The following is a 21625-nucleotide window of genomic DNA, read 5'->3' on the forward strand; positions in this document are numbered from 1 at the left end:
AGAGTAGGTAGGAGGAGGGCCGGGGGCAGAACTGACCGTGCAGCCAAGGGGAGGCGGGGTGCGGAGAAAGACCGCCTTGTGGCAGTGTTTGTGTGAACATGTGCTTCCCAGCCGCTTGCAGCCGAGCCTGGCTGGGGCTCGCGCCCTCTCTCCTCCGACTTCTGGAAGCCTGGGCAGGCAGCCGGCTTCCCCAGTGACAAGGATGCACACCCCCACGCGCCCACAGCGCGTGACTCAGTGAGCGGGAAAGCTCGTAACCTCAGCAACCGCGTGCGTGCGGCGAGGTGCCCAGGGCCCGGGAGACCTGACACTTCTCCACCAGGGTCCGAGAAGAGGCCAGACTCTGCCAGCCACCTGACCCAGAGCGGCTCGCGCCGGTCTCATTAGTTTCCCAAGCAGGTTTCTCGCCACTTTTCTCTGGTGAAGTCCCTTGCATGGACCCTCCCGGAAAGAGGGGAGGGGAGCGCAAGGTATCCTGAGGGACCTGGCGCATCTTCCCGAGGGTCTAGGGCGGGTGGAACGCTGGAATGAGGCTTGGGTACCCGCGGATCCAGAGCCACCAGGAGTGGCTGGGTGAGGTCCTCCGCGTCCTGTCCAGCCTCCGCCTCCATCCATGTGCCCTTCTTGCTCTCCCTGCCAGCTCCGGCCCTAGGGCTTTACCTTGGCCACTACTCGAGGCCCACGTTGCTAACATTCCCCATGGTAGTTGTGACCAACCTCTCAGATTAAAGCAGATCTTCAGCTCCTAGCCCCTGTCTTGTCTGGTTTACACTTCCCTTCCAGACGCTCCTAGAAAAGGCCCTGCATAAATTCTTGGGCAGTTTGGAGTTTGTAAATTGGGTCCAGATGACTGGGGGGAGGGAGGCAGAGAAACCAAACAGAATGGATTACATCGAGGAACTTCTGAGGAAAAATTAGACTATGTGGAATGGGGAAAATAAAATCCTTGTGGAGAGACATCAGGGTGGGTAGGGGATCCTGCGTGAAGGCTCTGGTCTCCCCTGCACTCCTAGATGGGCTCCCAGCCAGGGGCCTTGCAGCCTCCTGTGATATCCAGTTTGTTCCATGACAGTTCCCAGTGGGGGTGGGCTGCAGAAAATTAACGGTAATTCAAGATTACATCAGATCGCAGCCCCTCACAGCTCCAATCACATATATGCAAAGTAGGGAAAGGTAGTTATTGATTGAGCTGAGAAAATTGTTTCTTGAAAAAATCCAGTTTCTGTAAAGAATTAAGAGTTCTTTAGTTTGAAATTAATGCTACCGGCCTCATAGGGAAAGGGACTTAGGAGAAGCAGCTGATTAGCTGATGATAATGTCAGGCCACTGAATTAAACCTTAGAGTGCCCCATGAAATCCCTGAGATTTTAACTTTCCACCATCCTTTTGTAACTTTCCACCATCCTTTTGTGGTGATGTTTTTTGTGAGAGCAGGAGCAGTTTTTTTTTTTATTTTTTTTTGCGGTACGCGGGCCTCTCACTGCTGTGGCCTCTCTTGTTGCAGAGCACAGGCTCCAGACGCGCAGGCTCAGCGGTCATGGCTCACAGGCCTAGCCGCTCCGCAGCATGTGGGATCTTCCCGGACCGGGGCACGAACCCGTATCTCCTGCATCGGCAGGCGGACTCCCAACCACTGAGCCACCAGGGAAGCCCAGAGCAGTTTTTTTTAAATCACAATTCTGATTGGTCACCCAGAAACATTTACAGTTTTAAAACTAGATCCTTAAAGACATTTTATTTCAAAGGGCTGCTTTTAGTTAGATTACCTAATGTGAATTTGTGGAATTAATAAAAAACAAAAATTAAAACCAAGAGTCAGTGTTAGATAGATTGATTTAACATGTTGTCGGAAAGTCTCCCAGGCAGGCTATTATGGTCATTAAAGGGTTTCTGTAACCAAAGGGGGAAACAAAGTTTGGTATATAAACATCTGTTTCCTAGCTAGCATGAAATTCTATTTTTAAAGTTGCTTAGTTATCTTTGCATTCAAATAAATGTTTAAAGTAAACTGATGTCTCAGGGAGAGGAATTGTAATTTATAGAAAGTAATTTTGAGTGTTATTTATACATTCTGCTTGGTAATCGGTGAAGCTGCAGGAGAATAATAAATTTTATTATGGGAATTTGAACAGCTGTACTAGTTTCCTTGCCATGCTTTGCAACTGTGACTTGTTTTAGAATTTGTAATTCTGAGTAAGAAGTGAAGTAAAGACGATTTCATTTTCATTCTCATAAAAGGCTAACATTCTGCCATTCATTCACTCATCATTTACTCATTTATTCAGCAAATGTTTACTGAGCTCCAGTTAAGTGTCCAGCATGGTTCTAGGCAGAAGTGATACAATGATTGAGCAAGACAGAAGCCTAATTGCTGCCCTCCCAATGTGCCCAGTTTAGTATAGGAAACAGAAAATGAAACAACCAAGTATAACAAAATGAGATAAGGGTATACACAGAAGGACATCTAACAGTCTTGGTAGTTGGGAAAGGTCGGGAGGAGTACTACTGGAAGGAAAGGCTGACCAAAGGCAATGAAATCTAGAGTCAGACCTAAGTGGAAAAGGCATGGAGCTTTACAGACAGAGAGAAAAGTAAAAGGCTCAGAAGTGAGACAGCAAGTGCATTTGAGGGCCTGAAAGAAATGAAGTTGGTTGGAGCACACATTCTAGGGGAGAAGTGACTGGAGCTGGATCTGGAGAGAGAAACAGAGACTAGATCATGCAAAGCCGTTACTTTCTTAGCTAAATAAATGGAGGTTAGGATCACCTGGCTTTTTGATCTTGGGGTCAGTGTGCAGGTGGAAAATGTCAGAGAAGTTATATATTTGTTGAAACTCAAGACCACCTGGTAGTCTCATTGACTGAAGATTGATACATTCATTCATTTAAAAATCTTTATTTAACAGTAGTGTATGCCAGAAACTTTGCTAAGCTAAGCAGTAATCAGTTTAACAATCTCTGTGGTACTGCAGGGAGAGACTATTTTAAGTGTATATTTCTTCCCTGCTACTGACTGGACTCTAGGCATTTTGATGACTTGAAGTCCTCAAGCATATTTATCTCCTTTGCATTTCATGAGTTGCCTGTATGCTTGGAATTTAACCAAAAGTTCTAGTATGTTTCACACTAGATTAGTTATACAAGTACCTATTGAGTTGAATTCATTGTGTATAAGTTTTTGACAACACTTTACTCCCTACTGCTAAGATAAGAACCGTTTTTCAGTTATTTTGGGAACAAAGTACAGAAATTTTACTATTACTGGATCTTAGCAGCTAGTAAAGAGCAAAATCTGTAAAGCTGTCATGACTTAGAGAATTTTTTGGCTTGTAAACGCAGTGTGATGGAAATTGTTGAAATTCTTGACGTATATTACATGTATGTTTTTCAGATTAGTCTACTTTTTCCAATTGGTTTAAATGAAAATCGCCAATTCAGTAAAAAAAAAAAAGTTTCTTATTCACAAATTGAACCTGTGTAGGAATGAGCATCAGTAACTTGAGGACATATATCATAAAACCTGAAAGTCTCATGGGTGCCCTAAACAAAAAGATGCCTGAAATTCCCCTGAAGTAACTTAAACCCTTCAGATAAAGAGAAAGTTGAATAGCTCTAAGAATTATTTAGGGAAGATGCCTGGGATGGATATTAGTTCCTTAAATATTCTCAGTATGGTCTTTAGATATCTATTTCCTGCTTGATCCCCTCGAGGCCTTCACCCTTCACGTGTCTGGTCATGTTTTGACTGTGGCTTATGTCAAACTGAAAATGTGGCTAGCAGACCAGACACACAGAGTATTTCACATTTTGTTATAGATCCTCAGTAATATTATGGGTTATATTTGCTGAACATTTATTGAATGTTTCTTACCATATTGTTAACTTCTTTCAGACCTGGTCTGATTTTGTTAACTGTCTGAGTATATGTACTTCTGTTACTTTATATTAATGACACATGGTCCAGACGTACAAAAAAATGAACAAAAACAGGCATGGTTTGAATATTTGAAAAATATTCATATTTAATACACTAACTAGACTTTTTATTAGGGTACACTAAATGTATGAACAAATTAGCAAAGTAGACTATTTTAGGTTACTTAATTAAAAAAGAATTGGCCAGAACTGTAAGAGGACCTTTCCCCAGCTGTGGTTAAACGACATGCCCTTTATATATAGTGATTTATACAACATCTTGCTAAGAACGTAGCTTGATTTTTGTCCTCTAATGCCAGTATATTACTAGGATTCTGCCATACACACAAATTTGGGGGTTTTATATTTGGAATTCAAAATATAAAATTTATATTATGTCAGCACATAATAGATGAGTCAGCTAAGACTCAGAAACTTGAAATAACCCACCCAAGGTCACAGAATGAGTTTGAAATAGAACCAGGATTAGCCTTTTGACTCCTAGTCTAGTGTTATTTTCTTATTAACCATGTTGTTTTCTCTGCAACAACTTAATAGTTTTAATTTTAACTTATTTAAGGACTCCAGCATGTCTAGCATGATATGCACAGCACAACAGCGGAGAAGCCCAAAGCACAGCTGCTACCCTTGAGAACTCTATCATCTGCTAATGTGGAAATGTGATATTTTTTTCTTAATTAAGTAAATGTATCATAAATGTAATATCATGGGGAGGGGGGAGCAAAAGCAAAGAAATAAACAAGCCCAGCTCAACTAGACATTTCCCAGAAAGCTTGGATTCATTAGACATCCATTTTATTCAGTGATAGAGTTGGGCTCTTTATCAACCTGATTATATCAGTTAAGCTTGATCTCTTCTCTGTGTTCCAACTTCAGAGATGAGAAAAAACAGTTAAAGTGAAAAAGAAGACTTCCACTTACCCTACCACAGCAGAATTTTTTTTAAAAAATTCTTCTTTCCCTCTTTGGACATCTAACTAAAAGTACCCTTATTTTACTTTACTTTTTCCTAAGTGTTAAAAGAATTAGGTTCATAGGGAAGAATTGAATTCCTCAGTCATTGAGAGATCTTACTATTATTCCGTTCCTGTTTAAAAATATTTATTGTGTCAATTTTATGTAAGACATTGATAAAAGGTGAAGACCTGTTACTTGCTCAGATATTTGCTTACTAATTAATCATAAAAGGTACAACAGGGCTTCCCTGGTGGCGCAGTGGTTGAGAGTCCGCCTGCCGATGCAGGGGACACGGGTTCGTGCCCCGGTCCGGTAGGATCCCACGTGCCGCGGAGCAGCTGGGCCCGTGAGCCATGGCCGCTGAGCCTGCGCGTCCGGAGCCTGTGCTCCGCAATGGGAGAAGCCACAGCAGTGGGAGGCCCGCGAACTGGAAAAATAAAGAAACAAACAAACAAAAAAAAAACAAAGAAAAAAGGTACAACATATATGGGCTATAATACAGTTAAAATTAAATCATCAAGAGTACAGAGGTGAGGAAAAGATCCAGTCCTCTTTAGGGATGATGGGAAAATTCATGGAGCAGGTATTCAAATTAGGCTTTGATGATACTGAACATTGTGACAGGTGGAGACTGAGAGCTTTTCAGGCACTTACAAGGTCTGTCCATGGAGTAGAGAATAACATGATATGGCTGGAGCTTTGGGATGTCAGATGTAATTGGTCCATAGTGCTAAAAAAAGAAAGGAGGTTGAAGCTGAATGATAAGGGCCTTGAACACCTGGTGAGGAACTTGACTTTTCCTGCTCTTCCTTAGTTGTACGGTCAGGCCATTCAAGATGGCTGTTCTCTTGCTCTCTGTAAATCCCCTGCTCGACCAGGCCCTGCTTCACTCACATGACTATCCAATCTTCTTAATTATAGGACTTAATTAGTAACTGCCCACCTGTCCCCAGCCGCTAGTTTCCCTGGTAACTGATGAGCCAACCCGATGTCAATCCTCCCTATAAATGGTAGCCTCCTTCTCCCTCTGGAAGGTTGCTGTTTTGTCCTGCTTGCTGTCTGCTAGGTATGGTGCTGCGGGTGTTGCTCCAGGACCTTTTGCTTCAGACTTGTAAGATCTCCTATCCAACAAACCGTTGATGTCTCCTCTGTCGCTGTTTTGGGGCTCTTTTTTCAGTTTAGAGGTTGGGCAACTCTGAGGCTTGTCGGCCTGTGGGGTATAGCCCGACAGTTGGCCAGAAGTTTGGGGCAGAATTAGAAAAAGAGAAAGAAGATCACTATTTCATATCATTGGTCTCTCTCTTAGTCATCAAATTAGTACATAGGTGCGCTTACCTAAGGTGTGGCTCAACTGATTTGTCATAATCTCCTAAAATCACCTGGCTGAGGGATGATGTTTGATGTGTTCAGGTTTTCCTGCCTCACGTCAGGAGTAGACTTGTTAACATATCTAGAAAGAATTTTATTTTCCTTTTTTTTCTCCTGAGGTCATGGGAAAGTGCGAGTTGGCTGAATTGCCGCGTGAATAGTGCTAGTTACTGTACTCTTCACTAGTTAGCTTTGTTCTGGATGGAACAGTGCCTGTGGGTTATTTCTAAGCTCTCAGTGAGCCAGATTACTTTGGCCAGGTGAGAAGTGCATCCTTTCATGTTGCATTTTCTGTTAAAACAGCATAATTCTGATATACTGTCCTTCAGTGACCGGAATCTTGAGCTATTTTCTAGTCTTACCGATGTACGTCCTGCCAGTTGAAAATAGAAATTTGAAAGGAAAAGAGCCTCCTTTTACTCAAACTCTAGACCCCATTGGGATCCATCCTGGAGCACCCAAGGAAATTATTTTCATTTCACACTGTGGTCCTTAACGTTGCACATTGGAATCACCTGAGAAGTGTTTAAAAATCCCTGTGGGACAAATTAAAATCAGAATCTCTGAGGGTGGGGGTGGGGAGGGAAGAACCCAAGTATTAGTAGTTTTTAAAAATCACCAGGTGATTCCACTATGCAGCTCCGGTAAAAAGATGCAAAACAAGTAGGCCTCATATCATCTGTTGAGCATCATCTCTTCCAGAACAGTGGTCCTGGGTGTGTAGTTCCCCAGATCTGCATCATCAGCATTGCCTGAGAACTTGTTATAATTGGAAATTTTTGAGTCCCACCCCAGACCTACTGAGTCAGAAACTCTCAGGGTGGAGCCTGAGAAATTTTTAACAAGCCCTCCAGGTGATTCTGATACCCACTCATGTTTGAAAACCATGATCTAGAGCAGTAGAAAAGGATTTTTTTTTTTAAAGGGTCAAATCTTATTTGTGTCATCATAAAATTAGATATATGTGATTTAAGCAAAATATTAGGTTATTTTAAGTTCAATGTAACTATCAATAGTAAATGTTCTAAATTGTTTTTCCTCAGAGTTTGGTACACATGCAATCAATATTAGAATCACCTAGTTAAAAATGTATACGTGCTGAGGATCCACTTCAAATTTATGAATCATAGTCACTGTAGGACGGCCTGGAATCTGGATTTTTCAAAAAAGCCTCAGGTGGTTCTTTGGCAAACTAACATTTGAGAACCATCTCATGGATGACACCATATATGGGAATCTTTTATAGGCTTCATTAAAATATATGGTCCAGCTATTTGCCCATATCAGTTGAAATTTCTATAATGATTCAGTTGATTAGTTTGTAGAGTTAATGATTGTTAAGTATTCTATCAAAGTCTTATAAAAGCTGTGCTCTAAGTATGACCATAGAATGTACATTTTTCACTTACTGAAAAAATGCTTAATACTATTCTAATACAAATAATATGTCCATTATAGCAAAGAGAATAGTATAATTTTATATTGTGTATAAACATACAATTATAATAGTATAATTCTATATTGGCTTACTTTGTTACATTAACATGCTCCTTACTGTTGATAAAGGTAAAAACATAGTGATAAATAGAAAATGTACCAATTACTACTAGCACACCAGGAACTTAATAAAAATGATTTTCACAGGGTTCTGTAATCATTCCTTGCAGAAATGTATTTTCAGAAATGTCATTTGAGGAGTCTGAGTTAGACTAAACAGAATCAGTCTATATTGGCAAGAAAAACTAGGTAATAAAATAGTTTTCAGTATGCTCGTCATTACTTTTTGAAACTATCTCTGATTTTCAGTTGGTAGGTAAAGCCAATTATGAAGACTAATCAATAAAATCTATCAAAAGTTTGGTTAAACTAAAAAAATCACAAAGTATTTTTACCTTGCTAATCAATGTGAATGAATATTTTGATTTGTAGTGGTTGAGTACTGTGTTCACAATTACTGCTAATCACAGTGGTCAGTGTTGACATCTACAGGTCGTTAGTATTTTCAGAACCAACGAGTCGTGAATCTAGTGCGAATGATTTGAATATGATCTGCAAATAGATTTTATATAAAAACATTTAAGCAAATAACTGGTTTCATCAATTTATAATCACTGTGGTTAAGTGACTATAAGTTGTATTTTGTGCCAATCTGTAGTACTTTGTAAAATTACATGTATGGTGATTTGACATAATATATACTGCTAATAATAATTTCACCTGTACTAGTTCACATTTATTGAGTTTTTCCTGTGTGCCAGGTACTGTTTGGGGTACTTTACATGAAGTTTTTTAGTTAATATTCAAAAACCATTATGAGATAGACTTAATAGATGGAGACACTAGGGCACAGAGTAATATAAAGGGTGCCCAAGACACACAGTAAGTGGCAAAGCTGGAACTTGAATTCAGAGCCCTTGCTTTTGACCAATGAGTATTAAAATACTGTGTTAATTAAAATAATAGCTTAATTCTTAATCTTGCACTAGAGTTCATTTTGAATTTTATGATTTATAGGTCATAAATGTCCAACTAAGTTTTTCCCAATTGTTTTTCTTTTTTTAGGAAACTGCTTCTTCATTTTATTGTACTATGTGTGTCAGGGGGTGCTGTTCATGCACAAGATCAAGGTAAGAATGTTACCTTGTTACTTATTTACTTATATAAAAAGTCAGCTTCCAGACAGCAAAAGTGCATGACTTTTCAAGTTGTCATGACCTTAAATTCAACATTAAACAATAAAAAATTCTACCCAGTACAAAGAGAAAGTAAGGGTGAAGAAACCAATTTTGGGGGAAATATGACCTTTAAGGAATTACTCATATCTTCTGTCTGTGAAATTGCTTACCTTTTTAAGCACACTCTCTGTAAAAGAGAAGTTTTGTACAGTAAAAAGGCTTTGCTTGTGACTTCATTTTAAGTGGGAGTTCTTGGGGGTGGCAAACTGTGACTGAATTACCTTTGCACTTCTTGAAACAACACAGGCATATACTAAATGCTCCGTCTAGATTTACATCATTAAGAAACAAAATAAAATGTGAATACCAGGGGGCTTGGGATTTCATTTAATTCAAATGGAGAGGTTTAGAAAGTAGTTGAAGGTTTTGTTTTGTTTTTGCTTGCTATCTAGTTGCTCTGGTGGTATGGTGATAGAGTTTGGGGAATCTATATACACCCTAATTTATTCATTTATTAAACAACATTTAAATAATATTTTCTGTTTGCCACCATGATATCCTAATTGCCAGTGATTGAAATGTGAATAAGGTAATGCCTCTGGCCCCAAAGTGAAAAAACAAGTGCCTTTGTCAAAGGTTTAAAAAAAAAAAAAAAAAAGCCAAAGTCAAAGAGAAAAACCCTGAAGCTGGATCTACAGAAAATATCACCGTGGTCCTGATTTTTTTTTTTCCTCCTCTGCTTTGTATCAGCAGGGCTGCCAAATTATTCATTTGACAGAACCAACTTTTCAATTCAATGACCAATTCAAGGTGTCACTTGTCAATCTAGTCAATCAAATAATAGTAGAAAAAGACAAGTAAACAAAATACATGTAGGTAGAGAGAGGGCACAAAGGAGGGGGTGGTACTCTATTTATTGACCAAATTGACCAACGGACATAACGTTAAGTATTCTGTCGAATACCACATATATGAATTAAAAGGTATCACGGAAGGCATTTTCTAACTGTCTTTTATGGGAAGATCATTAAATCAGGTCACATGTAACTTCATAAATGCTATTTTTGACCAAGTCATTTCTGTTGCTTTAGTTTGCTTTAAGTAGCCAAGAAGAGGAGAGAAACTCTCTCTTAACTTCTTGCTATCATTACTGTTAGTTTCTGAGAACTTATGTTACCAGTCACTGTGCTAGTAGAATATACATTTTCTTCATCACTACCTCATTGCAGGGTTTTTATAATTATGCCCATGAATTGCTGAAACCAAGATTAAAAAGAATAAATAACTACCCCAAGGGTTGCAGGCTAATAAATGGAAGAACCAAGATTTGAACTCAGGTATTTAGACTATAAAGTCTGCAAATTCTTTAAAATTAAGCCTCTTGGACAAGAGAGAATATAAAGAGAGTAATTGCCATTATTAAATATCTATTTTGTGTCTTGTCATTTGCTGGAATTTTACATATGTGATTCTAATCCTCGTAATGAACCTGTAGGGTAGTATCATAGATGAAGAAACTGAGGCCCAAGGAAGGGGCTTGCCCAGCTAAGAGCTGAATTTGGGCCTGTCAAGTCTGACCCAAAAAAAACATCAAAAAAACCCCTACTTCTTTCCATTACACATACCCTTTGCTTTACAGTTGTCATCTGTTAGTGTTATGAGTTTAATAATTTACAAAATGTGTCATTATCCAAATATTAAAAACCCAAAGAAAGATATAAGGAAAGCTGAATATTTATTAATAGATTTTTTTTAAAAAAGTCAGAAGCAATGAAAGGAGTAAATGAAAGAAATATTTCTTTCAACCTTAAGATTTCATTTACAGAATACAAAATGTGCTTTTTTATTTCAGGGTGAATATCTTTTCAGACTTCATAAAATTTTATTTTGAGTTCTTAACAAAAAAAATATTTTAAAAACCTCTTTGACTTTATAAAATTTAGTACTTTTGAGCACAAAAATGAAATGAAAGTAGTGGTATGTTATTAGAAACTTAGAAGTACTGTTTTCCTAAAATAGTTTATTGTTGTTGAATTGGCATGATACAATAATATAATATCTAATCAGGAGGTTATAAAAACATTTTCAGAGAAATTGTGATTTGATAGTGATTACAAATATCATTTGCAACCTTAATACTGCTGAATATGTATACTTGAGCTAGAGATGATCCCAAATTAGACTTCTCAGAAATAAATATAAATATTTATTGGTGCTTATGATAGTTGCCCAAACTTAAAAAAAGTAATACAAGTATATAGTTTAAAAAGTCAAGTTGTGCTACAAAATATATAACAGAAAATAATATCCCTTGACCTTACCTAGTCTTGCAATCCTTTACCCAAACTTTCTTTTGGTTTTACTCTCCATAGTTCTTAATAATATGCTTGTATATTGTATTGACTTCCTATTTTTGATGAAGAGAGTTTAACATTTTTACACCATTCTATGCCTCCTCTTCTTTTCTTCTATCCTCTCTGTATAGTTTTCCTCCTTTTTTTGTTGTTGTTTGTTTTGTTTTCTATGGCACTATGACTAATTCTTAGATACTCCAAAAGAATTTTAAAACTTCTTTAAAAACTATTTTATTACAAATACACCAAATACTCTAACCATTTGAGTTTTTTTTCTTGGAGATATTTCTTCTGGAAGCTAAGATTCTGTTCTGCCATGGATTGGTAGCTGTCTAAGCTTCTTGTAAATTTGATGCCTCTCATCTGTGTTAGATCCAGTATCTTGGAACTCATATTTTCCTTCTGCATTGTCCATTTCCTAATTTGAGTGGAGCATATCATCCAATAGCATCCTGAGAATGTGTACTTAGGTGTTATACTTCTTGCATCATTGCATTTCTGAGAATGTGTTTATTTCACCCATATGCTTGAGGGTAGTTTGGGTGGGTATAGAATTTTAGGCTGTAAATAGTTGTCTCTCAGAATTTTAAAGACTTCCATCTATTGTCTTCTGGCTTGCACTTAAAAAATCTGATGTTATGCTAATTCTTGATTCTTTATGTATGACCTTTTAATTTTCCACTTTAAACCTTAAGATCAGCTGTTTATCCTTGATATTTTGAAATTTTGCAATAACGTGTTTTTTCAAGTTATTCTGATGGGTAGTCATTAGGCCTTTTCAATGGGGAAATATCTTTCATTTTTCTGGGAATTTTCCTGTGTTAGTTTTTTTCTCTCTGACATATTTATTTCTTCTTTCTATAAGTTCTATTGGTCAGATATTGGATCTGGATTGAACTCCGTATTTTCTTATTTTTAGCTCCGATTTCCCATTTTTGTTTTCTTTACATTTTATATCAGATTTTCATGAGTCACTATTCCCAAATATTTAAATTATTTACTTGTGCTGCATTTAAAATTTTAAGAGATTTTTCACTCAGATTGCGTCTTAAAAAATAACATTTTGGGGGAAGGGAGGGAGGGAGAAAAAAAACCATTTTGTTCTTGTTTCTTTGATATAATATCTACTCAGCTTTCCAAAGATAAAATTTTTTTTGAACTTTTATTCTGCTCCCTGTATTGTCTTTGTTTCCCACAAATTTTGGTTTGCTTTGGTCTATTATGTTGGAAAAATTCTTCATAAGTCTATATTACCTGTGTTATCATTTAAAAGCAAGGCAATAAAATTATGCTTGGAAACTCTTTTTGCATGGGTGGGCTTGTTAACTGGTATATTCTACATAGAGCGTCATAAATGAACATTGCTGACCATCTCGTTGTTGGACCGCAAGTGTCTAAGGCTGTCCAGTTTCTTTAGAGAAGAATCCTTCAGTTTCTTACTTGTAGAATATAATCCTGGTTGCCACTGTTATTGGAGTTAAATGATACAAAGCGGTTCTTGGGAGGGGGGGAGTTGCTGTCTCACCATTTAGTATGTAGATTTTTACTGAATTCCCTTGTTCTCATTATGGCGCTTCTTTTCCCTCTTCTGCTAGGATTGATTCAGTGTTTCTACATAAGAAAGCTCTAATCTGCAGTTTTGCTCTCAAAGCTGCTCATACAGATTTTCAGACCCTCCCCTCTCTCCCATATGATGCCTCATGCTTCTCTCCTGAATTCAGTGATTTGGAGCCTTCAGTTGTTGAGCCTTTTCAGGACTTTGAAGTGTGAACTGGCCTGCCCATCATTAGCACTTCCTTCTTAAAGCCCTTAGTGTTCGTCAGCTCTAATTCCTTCATGTGTTTTTCATCTTTCAAAAATTCGTTGATATCTCTTATCTGTTGTTTCTTCTACCCTTTCACTTGCCTAGGTAGTTTTAAACCACATTTCCTTATTCTCATTTTAGTGAGACTTTAAGACTATGCAGAGATAAACATCTGTTATTTACCATGTTTTCAGTTCTTCCTTTAACTTTTAGCACAGCTAAGAAAACCATTAAAATATCCTGTTCATAAATATAAATCTTTCTTTTATAACCGAGGTTTAGGTATAACCAAATGAATAGATGATTCTATTTCAAGAAAAAATTATTTAAGACTGAGTTTTCCAAGGATTTGACAGAAAGTTCCCTTTTCTTATATGATACAGTCTCCTTATAACTCTGTTGGTGGGCTGGCTGCCAGTGAGGTAGGCGTAGTTGCAACACCTCTGTGTGATACCTTACACCATATGAGAGGTAAGCTAATTGTCAACATACACAGCACTCCTCAGGTTCATGATCCCTAGGTGTGCAAACCACAGCTGCAGAAATCTCTGTAAAATGCGTGTCTCCAAGAAGAGTATTTTCTGTGGAAATTAACCCAAAAATGTGTTTGTTGTAAGAAGCAACTCATTCTAGCTGCAGTAACTCCAAGCATTTTCTGCCAAAACCCCTTATGGACACTTAACCAAAAATTTTACACATAGGTTAAAGCTTCATTTCTCATTTTATAAATAAGTTGCTTTTATTTCTTTATCCAAAATAGATGTACTTACATTAAGAATACTGTTGTTGTTTTTTTTTTTTTTCGGTACGCGGGCCTCTCACTCTTGTGGCCTCTCCCGTTGCGGAGCACAGGCTCCGGACGCGCAGGCTCAGCGGCCATGGATCACGGGCCCAGCCGCTCCGCGTCATGTGGGATCTTCCCAGACTGGGGCACGAACCCATGTCTCCTGCATCGGCAGGCGGGCTCTCAACCACTGCGCCACCAGGGAAGCCCAAGAATACTGTAAAGTCAAAATTTCCTCTTCTAACATACCCAGTGACAGTGGTGCACAGGTATTCTGGAGCCAGAATCCTGGGTTTATGCCCAGGTTCCAGTGCCTACCAGTTACGTGACCTTGAGCAAGTTCCTTACATACTTTAAGCCTCAATATCAGAAACTTAAAAGTGAGGATAATAATAATTCTTGCTACATAGGTTGTTGTGGGTAAAATGAGAACACATGTAAAGTGCTTAGTGCATGACTATTATATACATGATGAGCATACGATAAAGTTTAGTAGAAAAAAATACTCTGGATCCTTTCCTTTTTCTATATACTGATGATATTGAAAAAATAAAATAAAATAGTTGGTTTTAAACAACTTCCTTTAGTTCCTTAACTCAGTGAACTGGAATTCAAGAAGCCTATATTTGAGTCTTAATTCTGGCATGGACGATTTGGCTGAGGCTATATAGAACAATGGAAAGTGGATATTAGGCACTTGCTTAGTTATTTAGTCAATTTGGGTAAATTGGCAAGGAAAAGAAAAGTATATTGAGGCCTGTATGATCTTCCTCATGTACAACTCTGATTTTATTTTAAACAATCATTCTATTTTTTCATTCCTACAAACTAGAAAGAACATAGCTTTGGTGACTTAACTGACCCAGATACATGAAAATTTTAAACAGTGAGAATTTGTTAAAATTAAGTGCTTTTTGTATTAATTTAGTTAATTAATAATGCACTAATACTGTAATTTATTACACTCTTAAATGATATTACTCTATTTTTTAACTAAAAATTGATAAATCTTTTAAGCTACTAATTTCTAAGAAATGTAAGAATCCTTACATTTTGAAAGGTAACCATAATACTACCCTTGTTCCTCCAGTTTGTGATAGAATATTGTTGAATGTTGACAGGTAAAATGGTTCTTTGGCTCTCTGTACTTGTAAAAACAAGTGTAACCATTGGCTCTCCCATGTCTGTTTCTTTAGGCATATACTCTACTCCACCACAGAGTCAATTATATAGCCACTGGAGTGAGTCAAATGCTTGGGTATGAGTCAGAGTTTCAGCACCTACGGAGACGCAATTTCTCCTTTTTGTCTCCCTTTTCTCACCCCACTTCCTGTCTGTCTCTCTTTGCACCTCCCTCTCATCTTCCCTCTACCTGTCTCTCTTTTCTCCTAGCTAGTGATAATATCATACTGCTTATTATATAGGTTTCAAATGAAAGGCAAGTCAGGTTGGTGTCTGTGCCTATATCTGAGCATTAGACTTGCAGGCTTAGAAGACTGATTTTTTTTTTTGGTAGATAGCTTTTGCTTTTATTTGAATGATATTATACTTATCATATTGCTTTTCACCTAACAATATAATTTGGAGATCAGTGTAAGATAGGTGCTTGAGGGTGAGCAACTGAAATTGATTCTGGTTTATTAAAAAGCAGAAAGGTTTTTCTTGAAAGCTATTCTGTGGTTCACAGAATTGCCAGGAAGTCTAGAGAATCAGGTCACTAAGAACAGAAACCAGGGAAATTACGGACCAAGACCATAGGTAGAGCTACTCCCCAGGAGGAGTATGGGCCACTGTGGCCACCACTGGATGGTGGACACATTTTCCTCTGTCTGTTTCTTTGTATCACTTGTTTCAAATCCAAAGCCCAAAATGGAGATGTCTGTCCATATCGCCAGCTGCTAAGGTGTGGCAAAAGTGTGTAAATGGCCTTTTCATGGTCTGTAAAGAAATGTGACAGCCAGTCTCTGTCTCCTAGAAGTTCCTTTTCCTGCTTCCATCGTGTCTGTTAGAGGTTGTCCTCACATGCTTGGTGATCCCTGGCTCGCTGTTAATATTGAAGAAGGGGGCACCAAAGGGATGACTGAAAGCTCTGTGTGTGTGAGTGGGGCTGGTGGACTAATTGGTTTCATTGAGGGATCTCTGTACTTCACCTTCTCTAGGTCTTTCCTCTTGGGAAGTGTTGTTCTTTGGCAGAAGAATCCACCAGGTTTCTACCTGGGGATGCATGACTCTGGTTTCCAGAGCTCTGGGACTTGGCTGGGAGGTTTCTGCAGAACAAAGTTTAATAATGGTCATCCTTGCCTCTGGCTGTACTGGAACTATTTATTTCCATTTTAAGATGTTTCTAGAAGACTGATTTTTATTAGCATACTGAGAAAGGATCTATTTGTTATTAATATGTAACAAAACAACAACAAACCAAAACTTGAACTGAAGGCTTAAAGAGGAGGTAACACTTGAACTGAGTCTTATAAGATATGTAAACTTGGCAAGGAGGGACATACTTACCAGGACTCTGAAAGAATGAGTTTTTGTAAGCTTTGATATGGCAAGAAATTCAAGGAAAAGTTAAGTATCAAGAATAGGAATTACCGTGGAGTGAGAAGATAAATCATTGAGAAGAAACGTGTAAACCAGTGTAAATTAGGGGGCAGTCCCAAAGACCACACTTACTTCTGACACCAACTGCAAGTTTGAGGGTTTGAGTGGTTTTATAAGAAAAGACCAGTTTGGATGGAGCAGAGGTGGGATGAAATGAAGGGAGAGATGAGATAGGTAAGAAGGGAACTGGTGACATAGGTTTCATGCACCCCGTAAAACTCTGGATTGCACTTTTAGTGTGATGGGAAGCCATTGAAGAATTTTGTTCAGGAGAATGCCATGATATAATTTACGCTATAAAAATATTACTCAGACTCCTGGTGTGGTAGTGGGGATCTTCACTGAGAAACGCACTAAAGGAAGAGGAACGAATCTGGGGGGAAATGTATTGAGTTAGAAGTGCTCGTGGGATAACTAACCTCTACTGGATAAATTCAGTGGGCAATTGGTTATTCAAACCCAGAAGAGAGGTTTGTGAGTCAGCATATGTGGTTACTGAAACCATGGTTTGGATGAAGTCATTAGGCTTGATGTTTATAGTTAAAAGAGCAAGGCGTTGTCTTGGCAACACCATGATGTATTCTGTTTAAGAAGCAAATAGGTGGAGATACAGTCAGTTCTGCCATCAGGCTATATATGCATTCCGAAAAGTTGCCATGCTAATAGACTGGCTCTAGAGAACTGCCTACATTCAAACTCTGCCTCTGAACTTCCTAGTTGGGTGACCTTGGGAAAATCATTTAAATTCTCTGTGACTTGTTTTTATAACTGTCAGATGGATTAACAATAGCACATACGTCATTATGTTATGAGAATTATGTGGCTTAATACAGTAAAATTCTTAGCATAGTTCTTGGTACATAGAAACAGTTTAATAAATGCTATTATTCTTATTCTTTAAACAATGTAAACCATCTAATAAAGTGCCTTTATCTGTTGATAAAGAGTATTCTTTAAATACTAATTTCCTAAGTGACACAAACTACATTGATTTCCTGGTTAGAGCCACTCATGAAACAAGTAACTTACTATAGACAACTAAGATTTTTCTTGCTATATTCATCAGTATCAAATATCTAAATTTAAATTTGCAATTTGGTGGTATCCAGGGGTAGGCTTAAATTAATGTAAAAATTCTGTATTCAGATAGAAGACATTTTCTTTTTTCTCCTGTTCTCCCTACCCCTCTTGTCTGTGCCTTTTTATCCTTAACAGTTCTCTACAGGCATACCTCATTTTATTGCACTTGACTTTATTGCATTTCTCAGATATTGCATATTTTACAAATTGAAGGTTTGTGGCAATCCTGTTTCAGTCAAGTCTATTGGTGCCATTTTTCCAACAGCGTTTGCTCACTTCATGTCTGTGTCACATTTTGGTAATTCTCACAATATTTAAAACTTTTTCATTCTATGTATTATGGCCTGCGATCAGTGTTTTTTTTTTTTTTTTTGGTGATACACGGGCCTCACTGTTGTGGCCTCTCCCGTTGCGGAGCACAGGCTCTGGACACTCAGGCTCAGCGGCCATGGCTCACGGGCCTAGCCGCTCCATGGCATGTGGGATCTTCCCGGACCGGGACACGAACCCGTGTCCCCTGCATTGGCAGGTGGACTCTCAACCACTGCACCACCAGGGAAGCCCGCGATCAGTGTTTTTGATACTGTTTTGCAAAATGATTACAACTCGCTGAAGGCTCAGATGATGGTTAGCAAGTTAGCAATTTTTAGCAATAAAGTAGTTTTTAATTAAAGTATGTACATTGTTTTTTAGACATAATGCTATTGCAGACTTAATAGACTACAGTATAGTATAAACATAAATTATTATGCACTGGGAAACTAAGCAATTTGTGTAACTCACTTTATTCTGATATTGACTTTACTGTGGTGGTCTGGAACAGAACCTGCAATATCTCTGAGGTATGCCTGTGTTCTCTTCAGTCAGCATCTACTCAAAGGATTTGCTAAACATTCACAGTGAGACATGAGAGGGTAAAACTAGAGTAACAATTAGATTTCACATCAGCTACCAACTCTGGTGGCTACCTAGAGAATATTTTCCACTGTGAGATTTCTGTTGGGAGAAATAACCCTGCCATGATTAATTAGGCTTGCCAAGGGAAACGAGGTGGTATGGAGAATACAGTGGCTGTGAGACAATGTGGCAGGTAGACTTTGAAGATGGTAGACTTTGAAGTCAGTCTGTGCTGAAATCCATTTCTACCGTTCATTAGCTGTGTGTCCTTGACCAAGTTACTTAATCTCTCTGGACCTCAGATTCTTCATCTGTGAAATGAGTATAGACTTTCAGTATAAACTTGAAACCATGAGATATTTTCTTTCCATTTCTGTTTCTGGATATCATACTAATGATACAAGGTGAATGAAATAATAAATGAACCTGAAAACTGCATTTTCACCAAAACTAGGGGACTGGTATAATCTGCAGACTCCCAGAATCTTGCTGAGAAAAGCAGGTGCCCTATGGAGTAAAATCAATAGTAAGATTTCAGAAAGCACCAGCAAAAGCCAACTTCCTGAAGGTGAGGAGCACACCCTGAAGTACTTAACCTTTAGCCTTTGTACAAAACAAGTGTCACAGGATCTGGGGAGGACCGAAGCTGCCCAGAAGGAAGTATAAGAAAGAATCACAGATAATAGCTAAATGGCTCAGTGGGGACAGAGCTCAGAAAATGTAAAAATCTGCTTCCTAAGGTGAAGGATTCATTCTGAAGTACATGCCAGTGGAAGGGAATACAGGGGAAGGAGAGAGGAGTTGTGAGTGGGGCTGGCTGTGGAAGTCCTCCTGGACTGGGTTTGGTTCAGAGAAGAAGGTGGGGCTGTATCAAGGAGCCATTTGAGAAGGAAACTCCGGTAATGCTGAAATGGAACCTTTGGGTTTTGAGATTTGGCAGGCATGGCCCTCCATCTTCTCCCGCAGCGTCCTTCTGTAAATTGCTGGGCTATGAAACCATAAGAAACGAACATAGAAAGACACAACAAGGTAAAATGTAGGGAAAAACAGCAAAAACAAGAATGTGTACATTAAAAAAAATCACCTGTGAAGGAAGATCATAAAGCAGAAATATAAGAACTCAGGAAAAGGAAGAGATGGTAAGATATTAAAAGGAAATGAACTGTGAGCTTGTAAAACTCAAAAGAAGTGGTAGGGAAAAAAACCCTTTTACAAATCGAAATGAAATTGGAACATGAAGAGATAAGACATAGGAAACACAAAGATATGAGAAAATCAAACATGGAACTGAAGATAAGGAACATTTATAGAGAAATGATATAGAGGACGGCCGTGGAGATTCAACATACTTATAATAGGAATTTTTGAAGGAGAAAATCGAAACTATAAAATAAAATAAATATTCAAGGGTGTAATTCATGAAGTTAAAAAAAAACCCAAAAACAAAAAAATGAGACTTGAATTTATACAACAAATGGGCATACTGTGTGCCTGGAAACATTTATCCAGACTGGTCAATATTAAGCCATATCATAATAAAAAATCGCTGTACTTTGAAGATAAAGAACAGATCTTTTGGGTATGCTATTAAAAAAATCGAGTCACTTAGAAGGAGAAAAAAATTGTCTGACTTCAGATTTTTCTCTCCTAACATTCAACACCTAAGGACAGTGGAACCATAACTGCAAGATATCCAAGAAAATACCAACAAAGAATGTTACATTCGGTGAAAATTAAGGTACAAAACTACTAACAATTAAGTCAGGAAAAGTTCTCATGAACCCTTCTTGATGAAGCTAATAGAACATAAACTTCAGCAAAAAGTAAATGAGAAAACAGCTACAAAAGACGGGCTCTATTTAACAAAAGAAAATATGGGAATGAAACAGAATCTAAATACCATATGAACTAACAATATAGGAATGGTACAACCACTAAAAAAAATGGGAGGAAAGGGGAAAAAACCCCAGGAAGTAGGTTAAGTTTGCTGATTGGCTTATCAGAAGCTGGGAATTAAAAATTATCCAAAGCTTATAAATCAAATACTGTAAGGATAGTATTTAATAATGAAAAGGTAAATACTAAGAAAATCCTATTGACTAATATTAGGTGGTAAAGGGGGAAAAAGGAGAAAAAAGAAAAGGAAACATTGTTCACTGAAAAATAGATATGTCTAAAGAGGGCTAGGGATATTGTATACATTTATAATTTTAAAGGTCAACTTTAGAATAAAAATACAAACATTTCTAATTTCAAAAGAACTACATACAAAAGTAAAGTAAACAAAGCACAAAAAGCAAAGGAAACAAAGCACATAGTGACTTTAAAAATTGGAAAACGTAAAATATGACAGCTTAAACAAACCACATCAATAACTAAATAGATTTAATTTTATATTCAAAAAATTTTTTTTCAGATTAGATCACAAAACAAACTCCTTCCTCTTTACCTAAAGCAGTGTTTCAATGTAGGTGAAAATAAAAGCATGGGCAAAGGTATATCAGACAAATGCAAACAAAAAGTGGGGCAAGGGGTCTTAATTCCAGATAAGGTGCAGTACCCAATAAATATATGAATTTTATGACTGCCTCTGCGTAGCAATCATAACATTAATATTCATAAAGTTAAGACCACATGAGATAAAAGGCCAAAAAGACATAATAGTGATGAGACTTTCTTTACCTCTTAGTCCATGAAAGATTAATTGTATAAAAATAAGGGTATAGAGGATATAAAATAAACAACGAGGTTCAGCCAACTGGTATTAAATTCTATGCCCTGAAACACCTTTGTAAGTGCTTACCAAACTCTATTGAAAATTGACCATTTATTAGGCTAAGTTTCAAAACCAAAGTGCAAATTAGACACTGTCTTCTGATCACAATTCTGTTAAGTTAGATTTTACTAACAAAATTAGAAAACAAACAAAAACCCTTCTAACTGGAAGATTTTGCATTTCCTCTGAAATCATTTGGTTCAATGGGAAAATACAAGTAAAAATTGCATAGTTTCTAGAAAACTACAAAAATGAAAATATCACACAAAATGAAAATATCACATCAAAATCTATGGGATATAGCAAAAGCAGTATTGAGGAAATTTATTGCTTAAGTGCTATAAATAACTAAGTGCTCATTGCCAGAAACTAGACAAAGAATCAAATAAACCAA

General features: G+C 37.6%; 1 protein-coding gene across 6 annotated transcripts in view; it reads left to right on the plus strand.

Moving 5' to 3' along the window:
* The window catches only part of COL24A1 (collagen type XXIV alpha 1 chain), a 431901-nt gene that overhangs the window by 39026 nt on the left and 371250 nt on the right, over window positions 1-21625 (plus strand). For all 6 annotated transcript variants that reach the window (XM_060303290.1, XM_060303280.1, XM_060303308.1 and 3 more), the window contains one exon: window positions 8823-8887. In XM_060303290.1, the coding sequence (XP_060159273.1) occupies window positions 8823-8887 (65 nt within the window). The remainder of the gene's footprint in view (window positions 1-8822; window positions 8888-21625) is intronic.

The sequence above is a fragment of the Globicephala melas genome, chromosome 1, assembly GCF_963455315.2.
Source record: "Globicephala melas chromosome 1, mGloMel1.2, whole genome shotgun sequence".
NCBI lineage: Eukaryota > Metazoa > Chordata > Mammalia > Artiodactyla > Delphinidae > Globicephala > Globicephala melas.